This window comes from Geotrypetes seraphini, chromosome 2 (assembly GCF_902459505.1).
Source record: "Geotrypetes seraphini chromosome 2, aGeoSer1.1, whole genome shotgun sequence".
NCBI classification, from domain to species: domain Eukaryota; kingdom Metazoa; phylum Chordata; class Amphibia; order Gymnophiona; family Dermophiidae; genus Geotrypetes; species Geotrypetes seraphini.
In genome coordinates this window covers 162,129,368-162,154,627 of record NC_047085.1, presented here as the reverse complement: position 1 = coordinate 162,154,627, position 25,260 = coordinate 162,129,368, and the positions used below count along the sequence as shown (strand labels likewise).

The following is a 25,260-nucleotide window of genomic DNA, read 5'->3' as shown; positions in this document are numbered from 1 at the left end:
TAAAATTGGCCTACGTCTTGTACATATCTGCAGTTTTGTTTTGTTTGCAAATGAATTAGTAGCACAGTCTTGTTTGGTTATCATAATTTCTGATTGTCCATCATACCAAGAATATTGTTTAACACTGAGGGCTAAATTCTATCGCTGGGTTTTACTAAGCAGCGTAAGAGCATTTTACGGAGGGCCAGTGAAGTAAATGCTCCAACGCTCACAGGAATTTAATGCGTGTCAGAGCATTTACCTCACCAGCCCACAGTAAATGTTCTTATGCTGCTTAGTAAAAGGAGCTCGATATGGAGCCGAAAAAAGTGCTATTTGATAAGCCTTGCTTAAAGTTAGATGTGGTTTATAGAATAGTGCTTATACCTGAGAACTGCAACTAAATTTAGGTATGACCATTTGCACCAGCATGAATGGGGTGCAAATGCTTTTGCCTAAATTTAGGTATGGATCTCCTTATTACAAACTACAATTAAATGCATAACTTAAAGTAATGCCCCTAATCCATACATGACCCCCCACACACATTACTGCCCCCTTTCTCTTGCATATAAAATTTAAGCACTGATCTTGTGCCTAAAATTACATGCAATTTTTAGCACTTTTTATAGAATTAGTTTAGTCAGTGAGTTGTGAGTTTCCCTGGCTTTTGGGTCCTTTTCACTAGTAGCATTTGCACAGTTGTATGCAACATTTCTATTACTTTAAGAATTACATGTTGGCAAGTTGTGAGCAGCATACTGCCTTTACAAAGCTAAACTATGAGGTCCTTTTACCAAGGCGCGCTAACTGATTTAGGGCCTCTTCTATCAAACTGCGCTAGCAGTTTGTAGCGTGATGAGCCACGCTGAATGGCTCGTGCTGCTCCTGACTCACTGAGTGCCTATGAAAATCGGGAGCAGCGTGGGCCATTTAGCGCGGCTCCCCGTGCTAAAAACTGCTATCGCAGTTTGACAGAAGAAGGCCTTAGTGTGCACCAACCAATTTAGCGCGTGCTAATCGATTTAGCAGGTGCTAAAGATTAGCACGTGCTAAATGCTAAGGCGCCCATTATATTCTATGGGCACCTTAGCATTTAGCGTGTGCTAATCTTTAGCGTGTACTAAATCAGTTAGCACGCCTTAGTAAAAGGACCCCTATGTTTTCTTATTCTGAAAAACTCACTAATATTCACAAGGATTATCTATTGTCTTCTTTAAAAATGTTTTATTTTTTTTAATACAACTAAAAGTAAATCTACATGAAACAATGATTGCCTACAGAACATTACCCAAATTAGAGAGAATGTTGCCAATAAATTGAATTTATTTTTTTTTTACAAAGCTGAAGGCCACTTTCACATAATTAATAATGCTTGGCTACAAATTACAGATTCCGTAAGATAATTCCCCCCTGTGCATAAATTGAAATTTAGTACAAGGGCCACTATACTCAAGAGGAACGTTTTCTGGGCTGAGCACCATCACTTATGGAATGCCCACTACCAATATCATTACTCAGGAATTCAAACATGAATTCTAAAACAACTAAATAATAATACAAAAAAATTTGGAAAATATAGAAAACAGTAACTCTTACATGAATACATGGATAATAATCTAGTATTAAAGCATGAAGGATGAAGTATAAATATCTAGAGTCATTAAAAAAAAGTTTTTTTTCGGCTTTTAAGAAAGCTCACTTTAAAATTGTACAGTATTTTTCACAAACTGAAAATGTTCTTTCATTTTGGCACTCCGAAATCCATTGTAGAAATGCTGGAATTAACTCCATAGAAGAATTGTGTATTTGCATCAAGATTTAAAGATGAATTCTGGAGTTAAAATTGTCATACAGCTTTATATATGACAACACATTTTTTTTTTAAATTATTGTTTATTGTAAATCACAAAATGGGGAAAAAAAAAAGGAGCAGATTCCTTGAAGTCTTAGGAACATACAGAGCATATGACCTTAAAAATGAAATTTCACATCAAAGGTACTCCTGCCACCTTTGTTTTTTCCTCAGGAAAAATGTGATGCAGATTTTATTGAAATGTCTCAGAACTACTGTGTCCTTGTAGCAATCTTCCCTTTTCTGAGAAATGAATGTCATTCAATTGCCTGACTACCATTTCCGTGGTTCATTTCTTGCGCACATCTCCAACTAGAGAAAATCAGGAACTCTAGATGAGTCTAATACTGTGTGGCAGCAAAATGGGCCTGATTTTACTTGGGATTGAAATCCAAAACAAATGATCCAATATGACAAATAAACAGAGGAGAAATCAGTCCTTCTAGACAGATCAGAAGAGAGGATAACATCAACTAACTAAACAGCTACATTTTTTCAGGACCAGAAAAGGCCAACATAAAGACTTTCCATAGGAGAATCCTTTCATTTCACTTTTGCATCGACATCCATGACTCCACTTGTGGTGTAATAGAGGGAAAAGTAAGCTCGCCAGTGCTGGAGATAACTGCTACCTATTTCTTAATATAATTAGAACAGTACTCTGCTCTCACTCTCTTTTTTTTCTTTCTCTCGTTCTCTGATATCTCCGAATAGAGAATTACAGAGAATGGATACTCAGATCTGGGCATGGCAGTACCGTAAAGGCATTTACAGGGTATCATTGGCTCAATGAGGTCACAGTGCATTAATTTCAGAGGTTATATACCTCTTTAGGTATAATAGTGTTACTATCTTTTTGCACATGGATGAGCATATCTTTTTTTTTTTTTTTCAATCAAAATGCCACCGAATGCTCAGAGTCTAATCAGTGCAATCACTAGCACAAGTCTTATGAAAATATGTTTCACCAAGGCAAAAAACCTAAAAGGTTAAAAGTGAGTAATTATTTACATCTGTTTTTGCAGTCATTATTGAGTTTGTCTTCAGTGCACTGAACCAAATAATTCCAAGGCTATGAGTACAAGCTGTCATCGCCACTTCCATACATGTCCGCAAGCCTTTTAAAGCGAGGCCCCCAGTCACTGAGGTAATCATAATTCTGATCAGAGTTTGAGCTCACAGATTCTAGGGAGCTGAGGGACTCAGCGACTGAACCATTTCCTTCAAAAGCATATGTTTGTAGGGAGTCGTAAGGAGGTGCACAGGGATCGACATCAGCTTCTTTCAGTCTTTCCCAGATAAACTCCCTGAATATAACATTGTCTGGTGAACTTTTAAAAGATGGTCTGCTCAGGAACTGAATTTCAGGAGTCACATCTCGTCGAATCTTGGTTTCCCGCATAATGTTGAGGTTTCTCAGAGCTGCCATGTCAAATGCTTCTGTGTCCTCTTCTCCACCACCTTCATCATCATACCTGACAATGTTCTCTCGAATATCCCTCTCTTCATCAAATATTAAAGGCTCCTTCTTCCGTCGCCGCATTGTGACAATGAGCAAGACAAGCACTGGAAGAGAAAGAAGATAACATTTTTAAATCAAATTGTATTTCTCCTCCTCCCCCCCCCCAACTATTTTACAATCCATAACTGGAATTATGTTCCAATTTGACTCAGAAACCGAATGATCTATTAGCTCAATGTCCAGATAAACTTTTTGAGCCAGTCCTAGCTTTATCCTATTACATGCATGGAGGTTTTTCAAGAATAAAATTAGACTACTTAATATAACCCTAGATCCATGAAATTAAATTTCACAACAGACCTCTTCTTTGAACTTTAACAATCAAAATGATAAAAAGTACACATATAAAGACACTCCATGCAGTTCAACAACTATCATTTTATGATTTACCAAATTATATGGCCATTACTTATTTGATTAAAAAAAATCTAATTTCCCTAATTTCTTTCAGAACCATCATTAATTTTGAAATCTGTAATATGCAGCTACAGTATCTTTACTCAAAGGTTAAAAGCCTTTGCATAAAATCTTATGTTTTACTTCTCTTAAAGGAAAATATTCTGTGCTGAGACCTATGGTACTTTATGAGAATTGACAGCACCGCAGTGAAAAAGCACAAATTCCCTTGGAGAACCAGATATGAGGGGGTCACTGAAAAGTTCTGCCAACCAACAAAGTTGGGGCAGTCTCCATCAAGGGCTATTCACTTAGTACAGCGATTTTCCACTTTTTCATTCCATATTTTTCAGATGAAACAAAGAATGTGGAAAATCATTGCACTGAGTGTTTAGCCCTTGATGGAGAATATCCCAGCTTTGTTGGTTGGGCTGAGAACCTTTCAGCGGCCCCTCATATTTCAAACAAAATACAACCTTAACTAAGTACCATATTGTGGGTTTGAAAATACATTTTTATTCAGTACTAAACACATCTGACTAATACATTGCAAGCAGAAATGGAATTCATTGTGGGAACAGCTCTGTATATTAAATATCTGCATAGACCGCAAAACAATCATGAAAATATTATAATGGTAGTGCTATATAACTTCTTCTGACATGATAAGGATGCATTCTTCCTTGCTGTCTTTCACAATCCAATTGAAGCCTTGAATTTATTGTACCTTGGGATGTCAATGTCATGAAAGATGCATTAGGTTGAACCTGAATCTGTTTCACATTGCAACTTGAATTAGAATAACATTTTGTCTGGCTTCTCTGTAGCATGCCACTTCAAGATGTACAAGACGTAGCCCATCATGGATATTCATTGTGGCAATTCTGAAAGGCAGACTAGACAATGCGCCTCCAGAATATAGCTGCGAAACACTGGCCTTCAATACTTCCAGTCACCATCCTCCCTTGCTCATTTTTTTTCAGATTTTATCTCTCCCACATGTGCTTGAATTCTGACAACATTCCATTTGATGATGTAGGATGATAGGGCATTACAATCATCTACAATGTATTCAGTTATCTGAGGTTGACATCTTCCAAATTCATATTATAGTCCCACTAGAATACTGGATATGAAATTGGAATACATTAAGAGGTCCTTTTACTAAGGTGCATTAACCAATTTATTGCACATGAATAATTAGCACACACTAAGGGGCTAATTCTGTATAGGAAGCTGGTATCAGCGGCCGCCTAAGAAATGGCTGAGAATCGTTTCTGTCGAGAGGGAGAATTAGAAGGCCTTGAGCATGCGCAGATGCATGTTCAAGGCCGGCAGAGGCAGGAAGATCTTCTAGCGGCACCGGCACATCCTGTGGGCTGCGTACCGGTGCCAGACGAGGGGGTAAGTTCAAGTTGTTCGGGTGGGGGGTGTCGGTTCACGCGGAGGGGGGTGCTGGTTCACGCGGGGGGTGGTTGGGAGCAGCACCGCTGGCATCGGAGGGGAACGTATTAAAGTGAGTTTCCATTATTTCCTATGGGGAAACTTGCTTTGATATACGAGTATTTTGGTTTACGAGCATGCTTCTGGAACGAATTATGCTCGTAAACCAAGGTACCACTGTATTTTAGAATTGCTGAACTGCTAAATGGTCAAGGCAAATTATGGTGAACATACACAGGTTTATAAGAAGTTCAATAGTCCAACAAATGCTGATAACACTTGTCACACTCAAAATAATTGAATATGCTAGACCAGTGGTTCCCAACCATGTCCTGGAGGACTACCAGGCCAATCGGGTTTTCAGACTAGCCCTAATGAATATGCATGAGAGAGTTTTGCATATAATGGAAGTGACAGACATGCAAATGTGCTCAATGCATATTCATTAGGGCTATCCTGAAAACCCAATTGGTCTGGTGGTCCTCCAGGACAGGGTTGGGAACCATTGTGCTAGACAATGAATGCCTGTAGAAAACAAGTTCTGTTTTCTTAAAAGCCATGTGAAATGAAGTCTTCAGGAAGTGGTTATTTATCTTTCCTTCCCAAAATTCTAATACCTCTTGAAATAAAACAGCAGCAGCTACACTATGTTTTAGTGTTAACGCTCTAGTTTTTGTGAATTGTGGCTAAGAAGCCTTTACAGGCGAAAGAACAATTTCCCACGCTGAAGACATTTATTTGTTATAGTTTCAGAAAATATAGCTCAGAGATGCTTAGGTGGACACAGTATCATTACTGAGAGAGAGAGAGAGAGAGACTGAAGGTTAAAGAATACAATTAAAGAATAAGAATAAGCCCCCACCCTCCCTTGCTGTGACACTGGGTGTTGAGAATTTCACTCTTCAAAATCAGCAATAACCAGAGATTATGTGTGTATGGTCATGTATCTCTCCTTGTATTAGATTTCCTTACACATCCAGGGTGGGTGGGTTGGGGGAGGGAAAAGTATTCTGATTACTAAAATTACTTAATTATAATATTGTAATTCCATAATATGTCTTCATCTATTAGTTATGGGGAGGGGGAAATGATTGTTTTATGTATTAATTGTGTATTTAAAGTGGCTTCTTTGTAGTGTTTATGTCTAAATTAATTGTATGGCACTGTCAAAGTTTGAAAATTAATAAAGATTAAAAAAAAAAAAGAATAATATTTTTCAGATGGTGTGGAAATGACCTAAATCGACAAAGAAATAAAATGAGAGAAAAAAAAAATCAGTATGTGATATTTAGCTTCTGTGCTATAGACAGATTGGAGGTAAAATGAGGACATAAAAAAAAATTATACAGGTAGCTTATTAGTTACACAAATAAATTCTCTGTGCTGAAAATGTCCTCTCACTCCGGATAGTAGCCATCAACTTGCATTAAGAGAATAATGCATGATAATTGCCACTTAACATATGTTAAATGACAAAGTCATTAGTTATTGTACTATAGTGAACTTTAGTTTATCACAATGCGAGCTGAATAATGTAGATGTAAAAATGTCAGAAAAGAAGCAGCCAGCAGAACTAACCAGTGGCTGACAAAATAGAAGAGATTTATTAAAAGTGCAACCTTTCAATGGTGTACCGCTGCTTTGCTCATTTGCCCCCCCACCTCCCCCCATTTTATGAAGCCGTGTTAGGCTTTTTTATCGCTGGCCATGGTAGTAAAAGCTCTGACACTCATAGGGGAAAGTTTCGGGTCACCTCTCCCTATCCAGAGGAGCTCGGTTTCACTGTATTTAGTTTCAGCTTGTTCAGGGTCATCCAACTTTATATTTCTGAGAGGCAGTCATATAGTTTGGAGATTTGAGCATCTCGGTTTGAGCTTAGTGGTAGGTATAGTGGTAGTATGTTGTCGGCAAACGAGTGAATTTTTATATGGTGTTTTAAGGTGATTTCTATCACTGGTCTGATATAGAGGTTGAAAAGCAGAGAGGATAAGAGAACACTTTGCGGTACTTTATTGTTTGGATCACAATAAAGTAGATTTTAATAGGACACTTTGGGTGCCATAGCTCAGGAATGATTAGAACTACTGGAACACTCGATTGCCAATTCCAATATTTGCAAGTCTGGTGAGGAGGCAGGGGTGATCGAAAGTATCAAAGGTGACACTGGGGTCTAGGAACAAAAGGAAACCAGAGGAGTGGCTGGTGATGAAATATCATCTTGAGAGGATTCTAAAAACGCCATCAAGTTCTCCTGCCTGCAGGCCCCCGGAATACCATGACCTGCTCAAACCGCCGATACCCTAACCCCATCTTAGCCTTCTGTTTTTCCATATTCTTAAGTCAGTGCTTTAGTGGAGTTGAAGTAGGATCATCTTCAGAAGGGCTTGGTCTAATCACAATCTTCCTCAGGCTCCACCAGGGCTCCAAAGGGGCTCACAAGGAACCTGACATGCCGCTTTGACCACAACTTGCAGATTCGCTACAGGGAGCTGCTGGCGTTTGACATTGATACTAGTCCCACATTGATGACATTGAGGACTGGAGGAATTCCAGGAAAATGATGGAAACTCGGTGGCAGCTGCAATTAGTAGGTGACTGCCCTCTTTTCTTCCTGCTCCTCTCTCCTCTGACTCACATAGGGACCTGCCTGCCTTTATTGCCAATGCTGGCCCCATGATGATGACATCAGTAGGACTGGAGGTATTTCAGTCATATGATGGAAACTTGGACAATTTCCTACTGGAAAAAGGGATAGAGGGGTATAGATAGAGGGCTATTGCACAGATCCTAGACCTGTTGGGCCACCGCGTGGGTGGACTGCTGGGCACGATGGACCTCTGGTCTGACCCAGTGGAGGCATTTCTTATGTTCTTATGTTGACAGCAGTTGCAAACATTCATAGCAGGTGACCACCTCTTCTCTTCCTGTTCCTCTCTTCTCTTACCATTCAGATTTCAACAGACTCTTGATGCAGACGCATCCCTGAAACATGACTATGTTGAGCCTTTTAAAATACTGTTTTTAATAAACTGGATTTATGTTTACATCAGGGACTCTTTGCTTTGTTGGACTTCACTTTATTTTATCCTTTAGGCAGCTGTTTTTTGATATTTACAGAGACTCTAGTTTCTCTGTAATGGTGCCAACTCTCTGGAAATTTCTCCCGTTATATCTGCAAACAGAAAAATCTCTGAAGTCATTTAAGTCTCACTTGAAGGCTTATTATTTCAAAATGGCATTTGAACCTAGTTCCTAATAGTTTGTCACTTAACAACTTTTGACATCACTTGTGACTAGGGAGTCTTTATCTTTGCAATATTTTCTTATAAATCTGACTAGGTGGTTAATTTCCTCATAACTTTTTCATATTACTTGTGACCAGGTAGTCACCATCTTATGCTTATCTTTACTTTTCTTTTTCTTATTCTTTCTTTTTCCTACCCTCATCTTCTTATCCTGCTTGTTTTTCCCTTAAGATATTGTAAACCTTTCCGGCCCTTTTTGTCCTCTTGTGTCTAATTTGGTTAATTTGTTTATGTACATTTCCCTTGTTATGTTTTTTTTAATTTTAAATATTGCCCACTGTTTTTATTTATTGTAATAATAACAGTTTATATAATAATAATAACAGTTTATATACCGCAGGACCACAAAGTTCTATGCTGTTTACAATGATTAGAAAGATGCTACAAATTGAATGAAACATACATAGTTAGAGATTAGTGGCTAACAGTTTATGGGATCAGATTTAGGGGAGAGATTGTGATGGGAGCGATTGTACAGATTCATTACCTAGGTACTTCAAGAACAGGTATGTTTTTAGGTGTTTCCTAAATTCACCATAGTTATTTGCGTGTATAATTAGTTTTTCCAGGTCTTTGCCCCATAAGGCTGCTTGATACGATAGAAGTTGTAGATGGTGTCTCTTAAATTTACATCCTCTAGCCCAGTGATTCCCAACCCTGTCCTGGAGGAACACCAGGCCAATCGGGTTTTCAGGCTAGCCCTAATGAATATGCATGAGAGAGATTTGCATATGATGGAAGTGATAGGCATGCAAATTTGCTTCATGCATATTCATTAGGGCTAGCCTGAAAACCCAATTGGCTTGGTGTTCCTCCAGGACAGGGTTGGGAACCACTGCTCTAGCCGAAGGGGTAACAAACTTCAGGTGTGTACTTCTCTTATGTCTGTTGGTTGAGAAGGAGAAGAGGTCAGTTATATATTTAGGGGCTAGACTGGATAGTACCTTGAAGCAGAAACAACCCAGCTTGAACTTTGCACGTGCCTCCATTGGCAGCCAGTGCAGGAGTCGATAGGAAGGGGTTATGTGATCGGACTTCTTCAACCCAAAGATCAACCTGACTGCTGCATTTTGTACCAGTTGTAGTCTCTGCATGTTCTTCTGGGAGATTGCCAGATGGGCAATGTTACAATAATCGAGATGGCTTAGTATTAAGAATTGTACCAGAATTCTGAATGATGAAGCGTCGAAGTATGCTTTAATGGACCTAAGTTTCCAGAGAGTAAAAAAACCCTTTCTGACTAGGGAGTCCACTTGGTCTTTCATGGTTAGGCCTTGGTCCAGTATTACCCCCAGAACCTTCATTGTAGATTGAATAGGGTAGCTAAATTGTTGATGCGTAGTGGTGTTGTAGTGACAGGTGGGTGTGGCGAGGCTATGAAGAATTTAGCTTTTTCTGAATTAAGCTTCAGTCTGAATTCTGTGGTCCATTGTTCCATCAGGTTTAATGCTTCTGTTGCCATGGGGGTGGTTTCAGAGGGAGAAGTAATGAACGGGATAATGATTGTAAAGTCATCTGCGTAACTGAATAATTTTATACCCCGCTGGGCCAGCTGCACGCCTAGTGATGACATGTAGACGTTGAAGAGCAGTGGGGATAATGGAGACCTCTGTGGAACGCCAGATGGGTTTCTCCAGGTTTTAGAGAGGTTGTAATTGAAACGTACTTGATAGGTGCGGGATGTAAGGAATCCTCGGAACCAGTCAAATACCTCTCCTCTGATGCCGATTGCATCTAAGCATTGTAGCAATTTCTCGTGATCCACCAAGTCAAAGGCCGAGCTCATGTCAAATTGCATGATTAGGGCGTTATGGCCCTTACTGAATAAGAAGCATAGGTAATCTAGGGTTGCCGCAATCACTGTCTCGGTGCTAAACAGAGGTCTGAAGCCAGATTGGGTTTCATGTAGTAGAGAGAACTGGTCGAGGTAGTCAATCAACTGGGTATGTACTAAACCTTCCATTATTTTTACGAAGAATGGAATGGATGCTACCAGTCTATAGTTGGTTACTGATGTTAGGGATTGGTTACGATTTTTTGGAATTGGGGTGATTATAATGTGACCGTTATTAGTTAGATAGCTCCACAGTGTTAGTTTAAAGTCTAATGGGTCTGCTTTCATAATGTCAGGTGGACAGGGATCTAGAATGCAGTGTGATTTAGTATACTTGTTATAGAGTTTGATGAGGTTATTCCATTCTAGATCCTGAAAGGAGTTCCAAATCATATCCACTGGTATTTCATTTCTATGTATGTTGGCTATTTGATGTGCATGTATGTTGTTTGTCGGACGGTTGTTCCTTAGGTTTATAATTTTTGAGTCAAAATGCTGTGCTAGATCGTTTGCTGATGGTAGTTTCGTATCGTGCATGGATTGATTGTGACGTGTGGTGTCAAATAAATTTGTAACCAAGTTGAACAGTTCTTTAGTGTTGATTCCTTTCAAACTCGTATTGGATGTATTAATTTTGGATGAGTAGAATGCTTTTCGTTTTTCTTTTATCAATTTTTTGTAGGTCTTTATGTTGGATCTCCAATTGTTCTGGACTGATAATTCTCCCGTTTTATTCCAGATCCTTTCTAGTCGTCTTATTAATTGTTTCATTTTTAATCGTTCATAGTCGAACCATTTATTATATTTATTTGAGCAGTTTCGTTTAGGGGCAATTTTATCTAAAATGGATGTGCTTGTGGATGTCCACTGTTCCCAGAAATCATCCCCTTCTTCTATTTCCTCACGTAATTCATAATGTGCCCAGTATTCCTCTGGATTGATATGGCCCCTTGTGAGATATTCTTTTTTTTATCTTTGGGTGAGTTTTTGCTTTTGGTTGATTCCAGATTAAGTTAAAGCAGTGGGTGAAATGGTCGGACCAGATATCGTGGCACCAGATACCGTCGGATAAAGAAATAGAAGGATTTAGGATCTCCTTTGTGGACATAGCTACCAAATCTAACTGATGGCCTTTTTCATGTGTTTGTGTGGATAAAGGGAGATTGTAATTGAGTGAGGATAGGAAGTTTTTAAAATCTTTCGCGACTGGATTGTCCTCATTCTCTAAATATAGGTTTACTTCTCCTGCTATAATATTGTAAGACGGAGTATTTGAATTGTGTAGAATGAATTCGTAGAAGTCCTCTCTGGCTTTTGACCAGCTTTTTAGCGGGACATAAAATAGAAGCAGGAGAGGGATTCTTCTAGATCCTTGTTACTAATTTTGCAGGCTAGTATTTCTAACTGGTTGGTTATCTTGGAATCTACTAAGTCAAGTTCGAGTTCTTCCTTAAGGATGACTGCCAATCCTCCCCCTCTTCTGTCTTCGCGACTTAACATGTGAATTTTATAGTTATCTGGTATAAGGTCATTTAATATTGGATCTTCTTCAGACAATAGCCATGTTTCCGTTAGAAAGAGGCAGGCTAATTGCTTGCTGATGATCCAATCTTTGATTAAGAAAGCTTTGTTCCTTACCGATCTAGTGTTGAGGTAAGCGCAGGGAACAGAAGTGGTTGTGATGGGTCTGGTGAGTGTGGTGATTTTGATAGGTTTTATTTCCCTTGTTCTTTTTTTGAGGGTACGATGTGGTCTACCGTTGCTTGTGATTACTTTAATATGATTTACTCTTTCTTCCTGTTGGTTGATTAGAAGCCTAATGGGTGTGTCAGGGTAATGAACAGAGTAAAGTTTTGGATGGAGTGAGATAACGTCCTTAAAGTTATTACTTATTAAATAGATCAATAGGATCAATAGGAGATTCATGTTTGCCGATAGCAATGGAGCTGCCCTGAAGCAAAAGTATTAGTTCGAGACTACGGAGGGGGGGGGGTGTCGGGAGGCGGAGCTGGTCTCCCACCCCGACCCGGTCTTTCTCCCCTGCCGCGGACGAAAGGAAAGGAACATCGCAAGGGCTGTTGGGGATGGAGTTGGGCTCCCACACCCGACCAACTCCTTCCCTTGCGGCTGCCGAGGTCCGTTCAGGTTGGGGCAGCTCCCGATTCAAACGGAGCTGCCCTGAAGAGGAAACTTTAACAGAGAGGAGCCGCAAGGGCCATTGGGGGTGGAGTTGGGCTCCCACACCCGACCAACTCCTTCCCTTGCGGCTGCTGAGGTCCGTTCGGGTTGGGGCAACTCCTGATTGTACACCGCTTTGATTTGACGTTTTTGTTAAAAATGGCAGTATATCAAATAAAATAACTGTAACTGTTACGATTCCACTGTACAATTCAAATGTGCAAGCATCAAGTGACGCTACCCTTTGACAACTTGACACAGAACCTTGGAAACATAATGGTACAGGGTCAGGCTCACTGCTGGACTTCCACCGTCTTGCAGCTAGTACCTTTTAGAGAAATATTGGAAAACCCGAGCAGGTGATACCATCACTATCTTTTTTAAAGCTGTGAGAAAGAGCTCTGAAATGGAACCCTTAAGATCTCATTTATGACACTTTTCCCAAAAACCATTTTAATAGAACATGAAATAGTAAACGGAAAGGCTACATGGCCCAATTCCCATAATTATCCATAAGAGGAAAATAAAATTTATATCTCTCATTCCACAGAAATAATAAAAGCCAAGTGGTAGAACGGGAATCTCAACAAGTTGCCACTGCCCTGAACAGCAATAAGTATATTCTGGATAAAGATGCTCTGGAGAGGCATAAATGACAGGCAAATGTTTGGCTAATTAACCCCTTATGAGTCAGGAATACCTGATTTTTTTTTCCTCATTTTGTTAAAAATCATTTGCAAGAATGGGTAGTCAGGAAGACCTACTATTCTACTGGCATATGTCAAACATAGGTTCAAAATGGAAGGGATAAAATGATAAAGAGCTAATGTGGTGGTAACATTTTACTGGAGAACAATCTGGCATTTTGTACATTCTGAGGGAGTGTAATTTTTTTTTATTTTTCGGAGACACACTTCGGTGAGTTTTCTTGTTTAGACGTAAATTACATGCCATAAACTATACACAGAGCTTTGGAAATATACCTTTCTGCCTCCCTTTCATGGTTCCCCCCTCAAAAAAAAATACATATTTAAAGAATAGCTGTACAGACATACCAAAATATTCCAGAAATTCTCCTTTCTTCTTTTAAGAACATAAGAACATAAGCAGTGCCTCCACCGGGTCAGACCATAGGTCCATCCTGCCCGGCAGTCCGCTCCCGCGGCGGCCCAAACAGGTCACGACCTGTCTGAATCACCAGAAGGGGCTCCCTTGCCACCTTGGTTTCTCATTTAAGTCCTATCTTCCCGGGGAGCAAGATGGCGTCTGGAGCAGGACGCTGAGAGGAGCACTTCTCTCTTCTGGGGGAAAATTTCCTTTATTTCAACTTTAACGTTTATATTTCAATGCCTAAAAGAAGAGGGAAAACGAGGGGTATTCCTCTACCTACCTCGGGCTTCTAGACGCCGAGGCAAACTGTGATAACAGCTTTCACAGTTCCTCCTTCCATGTCGGGCGCCTCCGCTGCTGTGGAGAGGGAACTCCACAGCTTGGACAGCGAGATGTCTCTCTCGCTGAGCCCACGAGGACCGCATACCCCTCCCATCCCAGGAGAATCTTCGTCGCAGAGGAATTGGCAAGAGGGCTCCCCCGGAGTGTGGGGGGAGGCTCATTCACTCTCCGAAGTGAACCCGGAAGTGAAACACACAGCAGATACGCTGACTCCGATGTCGGAGAGTCAGCGTCCTGGGGGAGAGGAGCCATTGGTAACCAGCGTCGGGGAGGCTGTAGGAGTTCAGAATTCCATCGCAGGAGCAGGAGCCGTACCAAAGCCGGCCGGTATCCCCCTCCTCGGACCGTTGGTGAAACCACAGGCTGTTACCCTGGATTCTATCTGGACTGCGATAGAGAATTTGCACCTGGTATGTTCTAATTTTCTTACTACAACTCAGAATTCTACTTCCAGGATAAGTTCCCTAGAAACTATTACCCAGCAACACCAAGTGGACTTAAAAAAATTAGATAAAGAAACAACAGAGACTAAGAATTTAATTTCTAAACAAACAACAGATAAAATGATGATTTTGAGGAAGATTGAAAACCTGGAGAACCAGCAAAAGAATTTAAATTTGAGGATTCTTAATTTTCCGGTTGCCAAGTTCATGTCTCCTCAAGAACTGTTTAAGAACTTTATGTTGAATGTTTTAAATGTACCTGAAGTAAGTCTTCCTCCGATACAAAGAATTTATTACTTAAAACAAGTGCAGAAAGAAAAAGCTGTAGTGGATGAAAATGCTCAATTAGATGTTTCCGCTATTCTGCAATCTTCTGATATTGAAACTCAAGGAAGAACAACTTTATTGGTCTCGTTGGTATTTCTTCAAGACAAAGAGATGTTGCTTAGATTATATTTTAATTTAAAGCAGATTACATATTTGGGAGAAAGGGTATATATATTTCCTGATGTTTCGAGGTGGACACAATCTAGGAGGAAAGAATTTCTGCTATATAGACCAAAGGTGATTGCTTTGGGGGCAAGTTTTCAGTTGCGATTTCCTTGCAAATGTTTTATTTCCTATCAAGGAAGTAAATATATTTTCTTCGAACCTGCCCAATTAGGTTTTTTCCTTGAAGGTAAAGGTATCTCTACACAGTCCGAATGATAAAGGTTAATAATGCGGTTGATTTATTTTGGATAGGATAAGATCAGGCTGCTCTATTTCTTTATTTCTATTTTTCTTTTGTATATTTCCCCTTTCCCGAGGGGGTTTTTATTTCATCTTGTCTCTTCTCTCCAGGTTGTGGACTGTATTATATGATTTATTTTGAATGTTTAAATTTCGATCCTTGGTTTGTATTATGACTAAGAGACAATATTTCTGTATTTCTTTAAACATCTTTGTATATAGGATGTATTAAAATGATAAATAAAAAAAAAAAAAAAAAAAAGTCCTATCTTCCCATCGTAGTCCTAACCCTCCGGTCTTGCACATGCACGACCTGTTGGGTTTCTTTACTTATTTCCTGGTTAGCTTTCTATACCTGTGTTACATCCCAGTACCTCTCTCAGTATCCCACGATCCCTTTATCCCTCAGGAATCCGTCCAATCCCTGTTTGAATCCCTGTACCGTACTCTGCCTGATCACTTCCTCCGGTAGCGCATTCCAAGTGTCCACAACCCTTTGGGTGAAAAAAAAACTTCCTTGCATTTGTTTTGAACCCATCTCCCTTCAGTTTCTCCGAATGCCCCCTCGTACTTGTTGTCCCCTTCAGTCTGAAGAATCTGTCCCTATCCACCCTCTCTATGCCCCTCATGATCTTGAAGGTCTCTATCATATCTCCCCTGAGCCTCCTTTTTTCCAGAGAGAAGAGCCCCAGCCTACCCAATCTCTCGGCATATGGGCAGTGCTCCAGCCCCTTTACCAGTTTCGTTGCTCTCCTTTGGACTCTCTCAAGTACCGCCATGTCCTTCTTGAGGTGCGGTGACCAATACTGAACGCAGTATTCCAGATGTGGACGCACCATCGCTCGATACAATGGCATGATGACTTCCCGCGTCCTGGTTGTTATGCCCCTCTTTATGATGCCCAGAATCCTGTTGGCTTTTTTCGAGGCTGCTGCGCACTGTGCAGATGGCTTCAGTGATGCATCCACCAGTACACCCAAGTCTCTCTCAAGTCTGCTGTCTCCCAACAATGCCCCCCCCAATTTGTAGTTGAACAACGGGTTCTTTTTCCCTATATGCATGACCTTGCATTTTTCCACGTTAAAGCGCATTTGCCATTTGTTTGCCCAGTCTTCCAGCTTGTCCAGGTCCCTTTGCAGGTCCTCACACTCCTCCCTGGACCTAACTCTACCGCACAGTTTGGTATCGTCTGCAAATTTTATAACCTCGCACTTTGCCTCCTTTTCCAGGTCATTAATAAATATGTTGAAGAGTAACGGCCCCAGCACCGATCCCTGTGGCACACCGCTCGTGACTCCCCGCCAGTCAGAATATTGGCCCTTCACCCTGACCCTCTGCAGTCTACCCGACAACCAGTGCTTGATCCATCTGTGCACATCCCCTCCCACCCCGTGGTTCCACAGCTTTCTAAGCAGCCTTTCATGTGGCACCTTGTCGAAAGCCTTTTGAAAATCGAGGTAAATGATGTCTATAGGTTCCCCATTTTCTAAAGGCATGTGTACTGAAAACAGGACATGTACCCTTATCTGTACAGAGGCTAGCAATAATTAAAACCTAATTTTAAACAGATAAATGCACTTCCATCTTTATACAACTCCTTATGGTCAATATTCAGCTAGTGGTGTTGACAGTGGTATAGTGAGGGATGTTGGCACCTAAGGCAGTGGTGTCTGGTATTTACCATGCTGTGTACCTCCTACCACTTGGGTAACACCCCCCCTCCACACACACACACACACCTTCCCCCCCTTGTCATGTGCCCCCTATTTGCTGCATACCTCTTGAAATGTTCATCAGTGTGAGCAGCACCTTCTAAATACTCGGGCCTGCCTCGGCTCCCTTCTGACATTACATCCTGGTCCTGCAGCCAGGAAGTTGCATCAGTAGGTAGCCAGCGCCGGCACAAGCAGCAGGTGGAAGATGCTGCTTTTTCCAGTGAATATTTAGAGGTATGCGGGGGGGGGGGGGAGGCGGTGAGGAGGAGAGGCACTGACGCCCCCCGTGAAGATGGTGCCTGGGGAGGTCCGCCCCGCCCTCCCTTGCTATGAAACTGGGGATAACTATCTGGGTGAACCAACTTGCCCCATTAGCTATGTGGGTTTTGGCTTACCTAACTTCCGGGAATACTCTGACTCAACCCCTGGACTGGCTAAGCTGCTTGGACAGTGTTATGGCAGTCACCAGTTAAGTACCACTGAATATTAGCGATTGGCCCAATTTAACCGGGCAAGGGTTTAAATATTAGGCCCTTTGATTATAGTTCTCTTTATGTTAAAGATCAGAATTCTTTTTTTTTTTAGGTTTACATATAATGCCACAATTGGTTTCTGGTTTAATCCGAGTCCTGCTATAGATTAAATTTCAAATGTTGAACCTTGAATTAAAAATACTGCTAACCGTGCCCCCATATTGATGCTTTTTCAGTGTAATTTATATTTTATGCCTGAGAACATTGAATTCACACAAACAAATAGGCTGACCTAGCAATATTTCATTTTCACAAATCTGTTAACAGATGGGTCATTAGGTATACACCTTTTGGCAACTGCATGGAAATGCACTTATCCCTTACTAGGTTTTAAAAGAGGGATAACTGCAAACTAAAATAGTCTTACCTTCTACAATATTTTTTAAGACGTAAAACAGCAAGGAATCAGTGTCTGAAACTCGACATGCAATAGCTGTTGATCTTTACAGCAATCAGAGCTAAGTGCTTCTCTTTGACCACTGCATTGAGGCCTATTTTGAGTATAACTTCATCAAACTCTGGAGTAGAATTTTGAAAGCAGAAATCAATGAGTTGTCAACTCACTGGAAGTTAGCACTGTCTTTCCAAATGGTTATGTCAAAGAGTAAAAGCATGTTATATTTATTTAACTCTTTTCTATCAAAGTCCAAGCTAAAGCAAAGTTAAAGCACTTTGAACAATGATCACTGAGGAATAATTTATTAACCCCCGCCTTTACTAAGGCGTAGCATGAGTTTTTAGAGCTGGCCAAACAGATAGTAAAGATTATGGAGAAAGCTGAGTAAAAGGATGCTGGGGTGCAAAAAAAGGGAGGAGTAGCTAATAGGAAATAGTAGTGCTAAGGAGCATAAAATGAAGCTATTAAGTAGTAGATTTAAAACAAACTGGAAAAATATGTAGTATTTACTTAATGTGTAATTAAACTATGGATTCGTTGTCAGAGAATGTGGTGAAAGCAGTCAGCTTAGCAGGGTTTATAAAAGGTTTGGATAATTTCCTTAAAGTCCACAAGCCATTATTATGATGGACTTGGGGAAATTCATTGCTTATTCCTAGGATGTTGTTGTTAGGTGTCATCGACTCATGTTTGAGTCCTAGCGACTTGATGAACTGCAGATCTAAAAAAAAAGGTTTTGTGTTAGTCCGGCAAGGTCTTCCAGCATCATCCCCATGGTTGTTTTCAACGTGTCCAGCCATCTGATTCTAAAATCTTTTTTTTTTACTGTTTGGGATCATGCCAGGCACTGTGAACTGGGTTGGCCACTGTTGGAAATAGGATACTGGGTTTGATGTACTTTTGGTCTGTCCCAGTATGGTAATGCTTATGTTTGTATATTCTTATGAAAAGGAGGTAATGATGCCTCTGTATAAGATTCTGATGAGACCTCATTTAGAATATTATGTGCAATTCGGGAGACTGCACTTTTAAAAAAGATATAAATAGGATGGGGTTGGTTCAAAGGAAAGCTACTAAAATTGTTGGTGGTCTTCATCATAAAAAAAACAAAATACAAACTGCAGACTATGTACAGGATGCAGGCAATGTTTATTATACCAAAAAAGAAATGCAGTGAATATACAACTTCATTATCGACCTAGGGAACCGACACGGTCCGTGTTTCGGACAACACGCCTTCCTCAGGGGTCCATGGTAAATAAGGTATAGGACAAACTGCAATAATAATTATCAAACAAATGCCTTCCTGAACCGAAGCCTCGAACTAAAAGTATGTAGCAATAGCTACGTACTTTTACTTTGAGGCTTCGATTCAGGAAGGCATTTGTTTGATAATTATTATTGCAGTTTGTCCTATACCTTATTTACCATGGATCCCTGAGGAAGGCGTGTTGTCCGAAACATGGACCGTGTCGGTTCCCTAGGTTGGTAATGAAGTTGTATATTCACTGCATTTCTTTTTTGGTATAATAAACATTGCCTGCATCCTGTACATAGTCTGCAGTTTGTATTTTGTTTTTTGCTTGCTGCTTGATATACTGCAGACTTCGTTGGATTTCCTTTTGTGTTGGTCTTCATCATAAAGCATATGAAGACAGACTCAAAGATCTCAATATGTATATTTTAGAGGAAAGGTGGGATAGGAGAGATATGATAGAGCTGTTTAAATACCTACTTGGGATAAATGCACAAGGTGAACTTATTTCAATTGAAAGGAAGCTCTGGCATGAGGGGGCATAGGATGAAGGTGAAAGGAGACAGATTGAGAAGTAACCTCATAATTTTTTTTTTTCCTTGGAAAGAGTAGTGAATGCATGGAATGGCCTCCTAGCAGAGGTGGTGGAGATGAAAAATGTATCTGAATTCAAGTTTGGGATAAGTACATTGGATCTCTTAGAGAGAGGAAAGGATAGTAGGATGAATAGGCAGATAGATAGTCCATATGGTCTTTATCTCTCTTCATTTTTCTATGTTTCCTTTTCTGACTAAACCTCACTTGAATAATAACTATGAAATTGTTTGGTAATAATATATTTTGTAATGTAACTTCACACCTTTTCAGCTTGAATAGGAATTTTCCTTTCCTTTAGGATTTATAATCAAAACTCGCAACTCAGGCAATCAGGGTTTAAATGATTCATCCAAGGGTACAAGAAGCATCAGTTATTGCATTCTTAGCCCGGTGCTCTACCCACTAGGCTGATTCTCAGCTTGTGTGTACCTACCATGGGTTCTTTGATCATTGCTCAACCTCTATGCTGATAAAAGCATGAATGCTGACATTTTATTTTTTAACTACATAAGTATCTTTAAAATTCTGATTCTGTTGAAAGTGAAATTCCTCAGCCCCCACTGCATTAAACTTTCAAAAGAAATTCACAGAGATTTCAGAAATATAGTAATTTGACTTTTTGGTACTGGAAGCCTTTGATCTCCCAGGCCTGGAATGAATTTACAACCTTAAAAAGGTCCTTGTTCTCTGAGACCTGTTGACTTACAGTGTTTAGTCATCCAGTGCTAACTGCTAAGTCAGGGGTCTGCAACCTTTAAGACATAAAGAGCCACTTGGACCCGTTTTCGAAAAGAAAAAAAAAACTTGGAGCCGCAAAACCATTATAAAACAAATCTAACACTGCATATATTGTTTCTTATCTTAATGCTATATACAGGATCACTAAATTGAAAATAAAATCATTTTTCCTACCTTTGCTATTTGGTGATTTCATGAGTCTCTGGTTGCACTTTCTTCTTCTGACTGTGCATCCAATCTTTCTTCCTTTCTTTCAGCCTCCTGTATATTTCCTCTCCTCCAGACCTCATTCTCTCCCCCAACTTTTTCTTTCTGTCTCCCTGTTCCCCCTTCTTTCTGTCTCCGTGCCGTCCCCCAAGCCACTCGGTTTGCTGCCACCGCAATCGGGGAACAGCCCCCAAGCCACCACCGTCCCAAGCTTTCCCTGCAGAAGTGTTGCGCTGACCAGCATTCCGCTCCCTGACGTCAATTCTGACGTAGGAGAGGAAGTTCTGGGCCAACAAGGCATTTCTCCTCATTCCATCCAGCCTGAGCCCCATCTCTCCTTGATCCAGCATTTCCCTTCTGTGTCTGTCAGAATTACCATTCCACCTATTTTCCAGCATCACCCTTCTTTGTGTCCATCTCACCTATATCCCTATCTCACCACTTTTTCAGAATCTTCATTTGTCTCTGTCCTTATCTTTACGCCATGTTCACCATTTGCCCTTTCAATGTCTTTATCTCCCCCCACACACTTTTTCAGCATTACTTCTATGTCTCTATTTCACCTCCTCTTCATGTCCCCTCTGTATCTCTATCCTTATTCAGTAGGTCCTGCTTACCCTTTCTCTTCTTTGTGTCACTATCTCCATTTTCAGCTTTCCCCCCTTTTCCTTTGTTACTGCACCCTGTAGCTAGAATCTTTCCACCCTCCCTCCACTCCGGCCCAGCCCAGTATGAAATATTTCCTTTTGTTTCCCTCCCCTCTCTCTTTCTCTCTCTCTTCTCCTCCCCCACCCACGAGTCCTGCATCTGGCCCTCTCCCTTCTACCTGCACCTGGCAACACCCCCCTGCTCCGCGGCTCTCTTCAGCAACTCGTCAGCAGCGGTGATCAAGACAAGCTGCCGACATCGAGGCCTTCCCTCTACGAGTCCCGCCTTTGTGGAAAAAGGAAGTTGAAACAAGCGGGACTCGCAGAGGGTAGGCCCCGACGTCAGAAGCTTGTATCGATCGCTGTTGCTGAGTTGCCGAAGAGAGCCGCGGAGCAGGGGATGTGGCCGGAAGCAGGTAGAAGGGAGAGGGAGATAGGAAGGCTGTAGATCTCCGGAGCATGACACCGACCCCGGCCAGGATGATTTCTTTTTCAGGCACCTTACAAGTCCAGCGTCGCGGGGGAAATAGCCATGCTGAGCAGTGAGCTCAGCACTACACAGATGAAAGCCTTGCTTGCTGATTGGTCCGGCGGCACGGCGGGGCGGGGCCGCCGGACCAATCAGCAAGCAAGGCTTTCATCTGTGTATGTGCTGAGCTCACTGCTCAGCATGGCTATTTCCCGCCGCGACGCCGGACTTGTAACTGCATGCCTGCGTGACACACTACCGGAGCCGGAGCCGCAGCAAAGGTGGAAAAGAGCCGCATGCGGCTCTGGAGCCGCAGGTTGCCGACCCCCGTGCTAAGTCTTGCTTTACCAGACCAAAAGGTTGCTGATTCACAGACATGTAGACCTCTAGTGCCACCTGGTGAAATTTGCCTAAGGACACCAATAGACCAAGAGACCTCTGGGATCATAGAGATGTGTGGGAGGGGAAACTAAGTATAATCCCTATCAACCAAAGAGAAGACAAAAGTATAAAAGGTCCATCAACTAATAGCACCTAAACATTAATCTCATTGCCACACCCAAGCTACCCCCAGACTATACTTTGAAATCACAGGCCTGGATAATGCCAGATCAGTTGCTAAGAAATCTTCTGTGATTCATGATATCATCTCTGACTGGCATCTAGACATCTTAGAAATAAGTGAAACCGGACTAAATGAAAAGGGGGGTTTACCATTATCGGAACTATGTCTAATAAGTTTCAATATCCAAAAACAACTAAAACCAGGGAGCAGAATAGAGTGATAAGCAATCCTAATTCATGACACAATCAAGGGAAAGGGAATGAGGATTTTTGCTTTGGCATTTCAAAGCTGACATTCAAAGCAGTGGACACTGGAGGATTAAGTGACTTGCACAGGGTCACAAGGAGCAACACTAGGATTTGATCTCACAACCTCTGGGTGCAAAGGCAGCAGCTCTGCCAGTGAGCCACACCTCCAGTCTGTCCTAGTATGGCAGCTCTTATGTTCTTATGTGAGCCAAGTATAGGACAGTCAAGCCATTGTGACATCACTGATGAGGCTGGCTCTTAGGCATTGGTAGAATGAGGCATTATGACATCACACTCTGAGCTCTGGAATGTTGCTACTCTTTGGGTTGGCCACTGTTGGAAACAGAATACTGGGCTTGATAAAAGGGAAGAGGAATGAATACTTGTATGTTGCCTTTTTGTTGCTTCAGCATTTCAAAACTGACATTCAAAGTGGTAGACACTGGAGGATTAAGTGACTTGCCCAGGGTCACAAGGGACAGCACCAGGATTTGATCTCACAACCTCTGGGTGCAGAAGCAGCAGCTCAGACAGTGAGCCACAGCCCTTTCTCATCAAACTGTACATACAGTCAAACTGTACAAAGTCATCATTCCCCAGATAAATGGATTAGATGGGGAAGTTTTCAAAGTTTGGTAAAAGACAAGATTTTACAACATTTTGATTCACCATGGGATTCATCAACCTGTGGGATAACAGTCCCACAGGTTGTTGAATCCTGTATTAAAATAATATTGCTACTATGTGTCATTTCACAAGCATCATTATTCCAGCAGAGTGCCAGGCCTCAAAACCCAAGCTCCCACTCCCTGATCGAAACACCCTCTCCCCTAATGAGTTCCACACCAACAGCAGGACAAATGTATGCTTGGTGGTCTGCTGGTGCCCTGGTTGTGTCATATACAAAAGGGTGCCCCCATATGGTAGACTCACGCTACTACCCATGAGCCCTTTTGTGTTCATCTGCTTTAGCCAATGATTTCTGTTTCATTCAGAACTCTGCATTTATTCTCCACACTTTGGTAAGTTTGTGTACCGTATCTTATTGCCTCCATTACCCATTTCCATTTCTTGTACTATTCACCTGCTCTTCTGTGAATAATCACATTTATGATTGTGATTTGTTGGTGTACCTTTGTCCCTGGGAATGAATACCAGAACGCATTAAAATGTTTGAGTCCCTGAGTCAGTATATTCAGGAAAAGGAGAAATAGAATTTAAAAAAGAGAACAAGTACCATGTCATTCATTCTGTTCCATTCCTATGACTGAAGATAATTGCAAGCAACATGTAACAGCTGAGCCTACTCATCTGGTAAAAACAAAGGGCTGGAAAATACAGAAATGTATTATTTTCTGGCCGTGTGGTACTGCAAGCTTAGAAAGAAATTCAATGTGTATATACTGGAAAAACTGAGAAGCGGGGACAGTTTTGGTTGTTGTTAAAATCCATGCACCCCAATTCAAAGAGGAATTTAATGACAAAAAACAAATAGGTCTTTTGGCAATCCAAGAGAAGCATTAAAATAGAGTTACTTTTTGAATTAGCTTTGCTTTTTTGTTAAAGTTGTCTCGAGAGCTGGTGGAAAGGAACTGTTTATTTCAGGTATGCTGTGAGCTTGTAAGAAAACTGCTATACTTAAAGTTTAAACAGAAAAGAAATGTTGCTGAAGAGTTAAGAGTTACGGTGCATGCCCTCAAATAAAAAAAAGTAATAGTGTAGTATGTTCCTATATGTTAGTTTCATCACATATCCTCTGTTTATCAGGAAATTTTTCAAAACTACATAGTATACTTGGATTTCAGTAAAGCTTTCGACAGTGTCCCACACCGTAGACTATTAAACAAGATGAAATCAATGGGGTTGGGTGAGAAACTAACTGCATGGGTCAATGATTGGCTGAGTGGAAGACTTCAGAGGGTGGTGGTCAACGGCACCCTCTCTGAGACTTCGGAGGTGACTAGCGGAGTGCCGCAGGGCTCAGTCCTGGGACCATCCCTTTTTAACATATTCATAAGAGACCTAACCCGGGGGCTTCAGGGTAAAGTATCACTGTTTGCCGATGATGCCAAACTGTGTAACATAGTAAGTGAAAGCAACCTCAAGGACAATATGACGCAGGATCTGATCACGCTGGAAAACTGGTCCTCGACATGGCAGCTGGGCTTCAACGCTAATAAATGTAAGGTCATGCATCTCGGCAGCGGAAATCCATGCAGAACATACTCCTTGAATGGAGAAACGCTAGCTAGGACGTCAGAGGAACGGGACTTGGGGGTAATCATCAGTGCAGACATGAAAGCTGCTAAACAAGTAGAGAAGGCCTCATCTAAGGCAAGGCAAATGATGGGATGTATCAATCGAAGCTTTGTCAGCCGCAAACCTGAAGTCATAATGCCACTCTACAGAACCATGGTGAGACCTCATCTGGAATACTGTGTGCAATTCTGGAGGCCACATTACCGGAAAGACGTGCTTCGAGCTGAATCGGTCCAGCGGATGGCCACCAGGATGGTCGCCGGACTCAAGGGTCTCTCATACGAAGAAAGACTGGGCAAACTGCAGCTCTATACCCTGGAGGAGCGCAGAGAACGGGGCGACATGATTGAGACATTTAAGTACGTCACTGGTCGCGTCGAGATGGAAAACGATATATTCTTTCCCAAGGGACCCTCGGTCACAAGGGGGCACCCCCTCAAACTCAGAGGGGGGAAATTTAGTGGTGACACAAGGAAGTATTTCTTCACGGA

The 25,260-nt window shown here is 41.3% G+C and overlaps 1 protein-coding gene across 5 annotated transcripts in view; it reads right to left on the bottom strand.

Moving 5' to 3' along the window:
* Positions 1 to 1,287: 1,287 nt before the first annotated feature.
* The window catches only part of CDH7 (cadherin 7), a 390,069-nt gene continuing 366,096 nt past the window's right edge, over positions 1,288 to 25,260 (bottom strand). For 3 of the 5 annotated variants that reach the window (XM_033934194.1, XM_033934195.1, XM_033934196.1), the window contains one exon: positions 1,288 to 3,400. In XM_033934194.1, the coding sequence (XP_033790085.1) occupies positions 2,907 to 3,400 (494 nt within the window). In that variant the 3' untranslated portion in view covers positions 1,288 to 2,906. The remainder of the gene's footprint in view (positions 3,401 to 25,260) is intronic. The other 2 variants (XM_033934193.1, XM_033934192.1) reach the window with 1 other exon arrangement.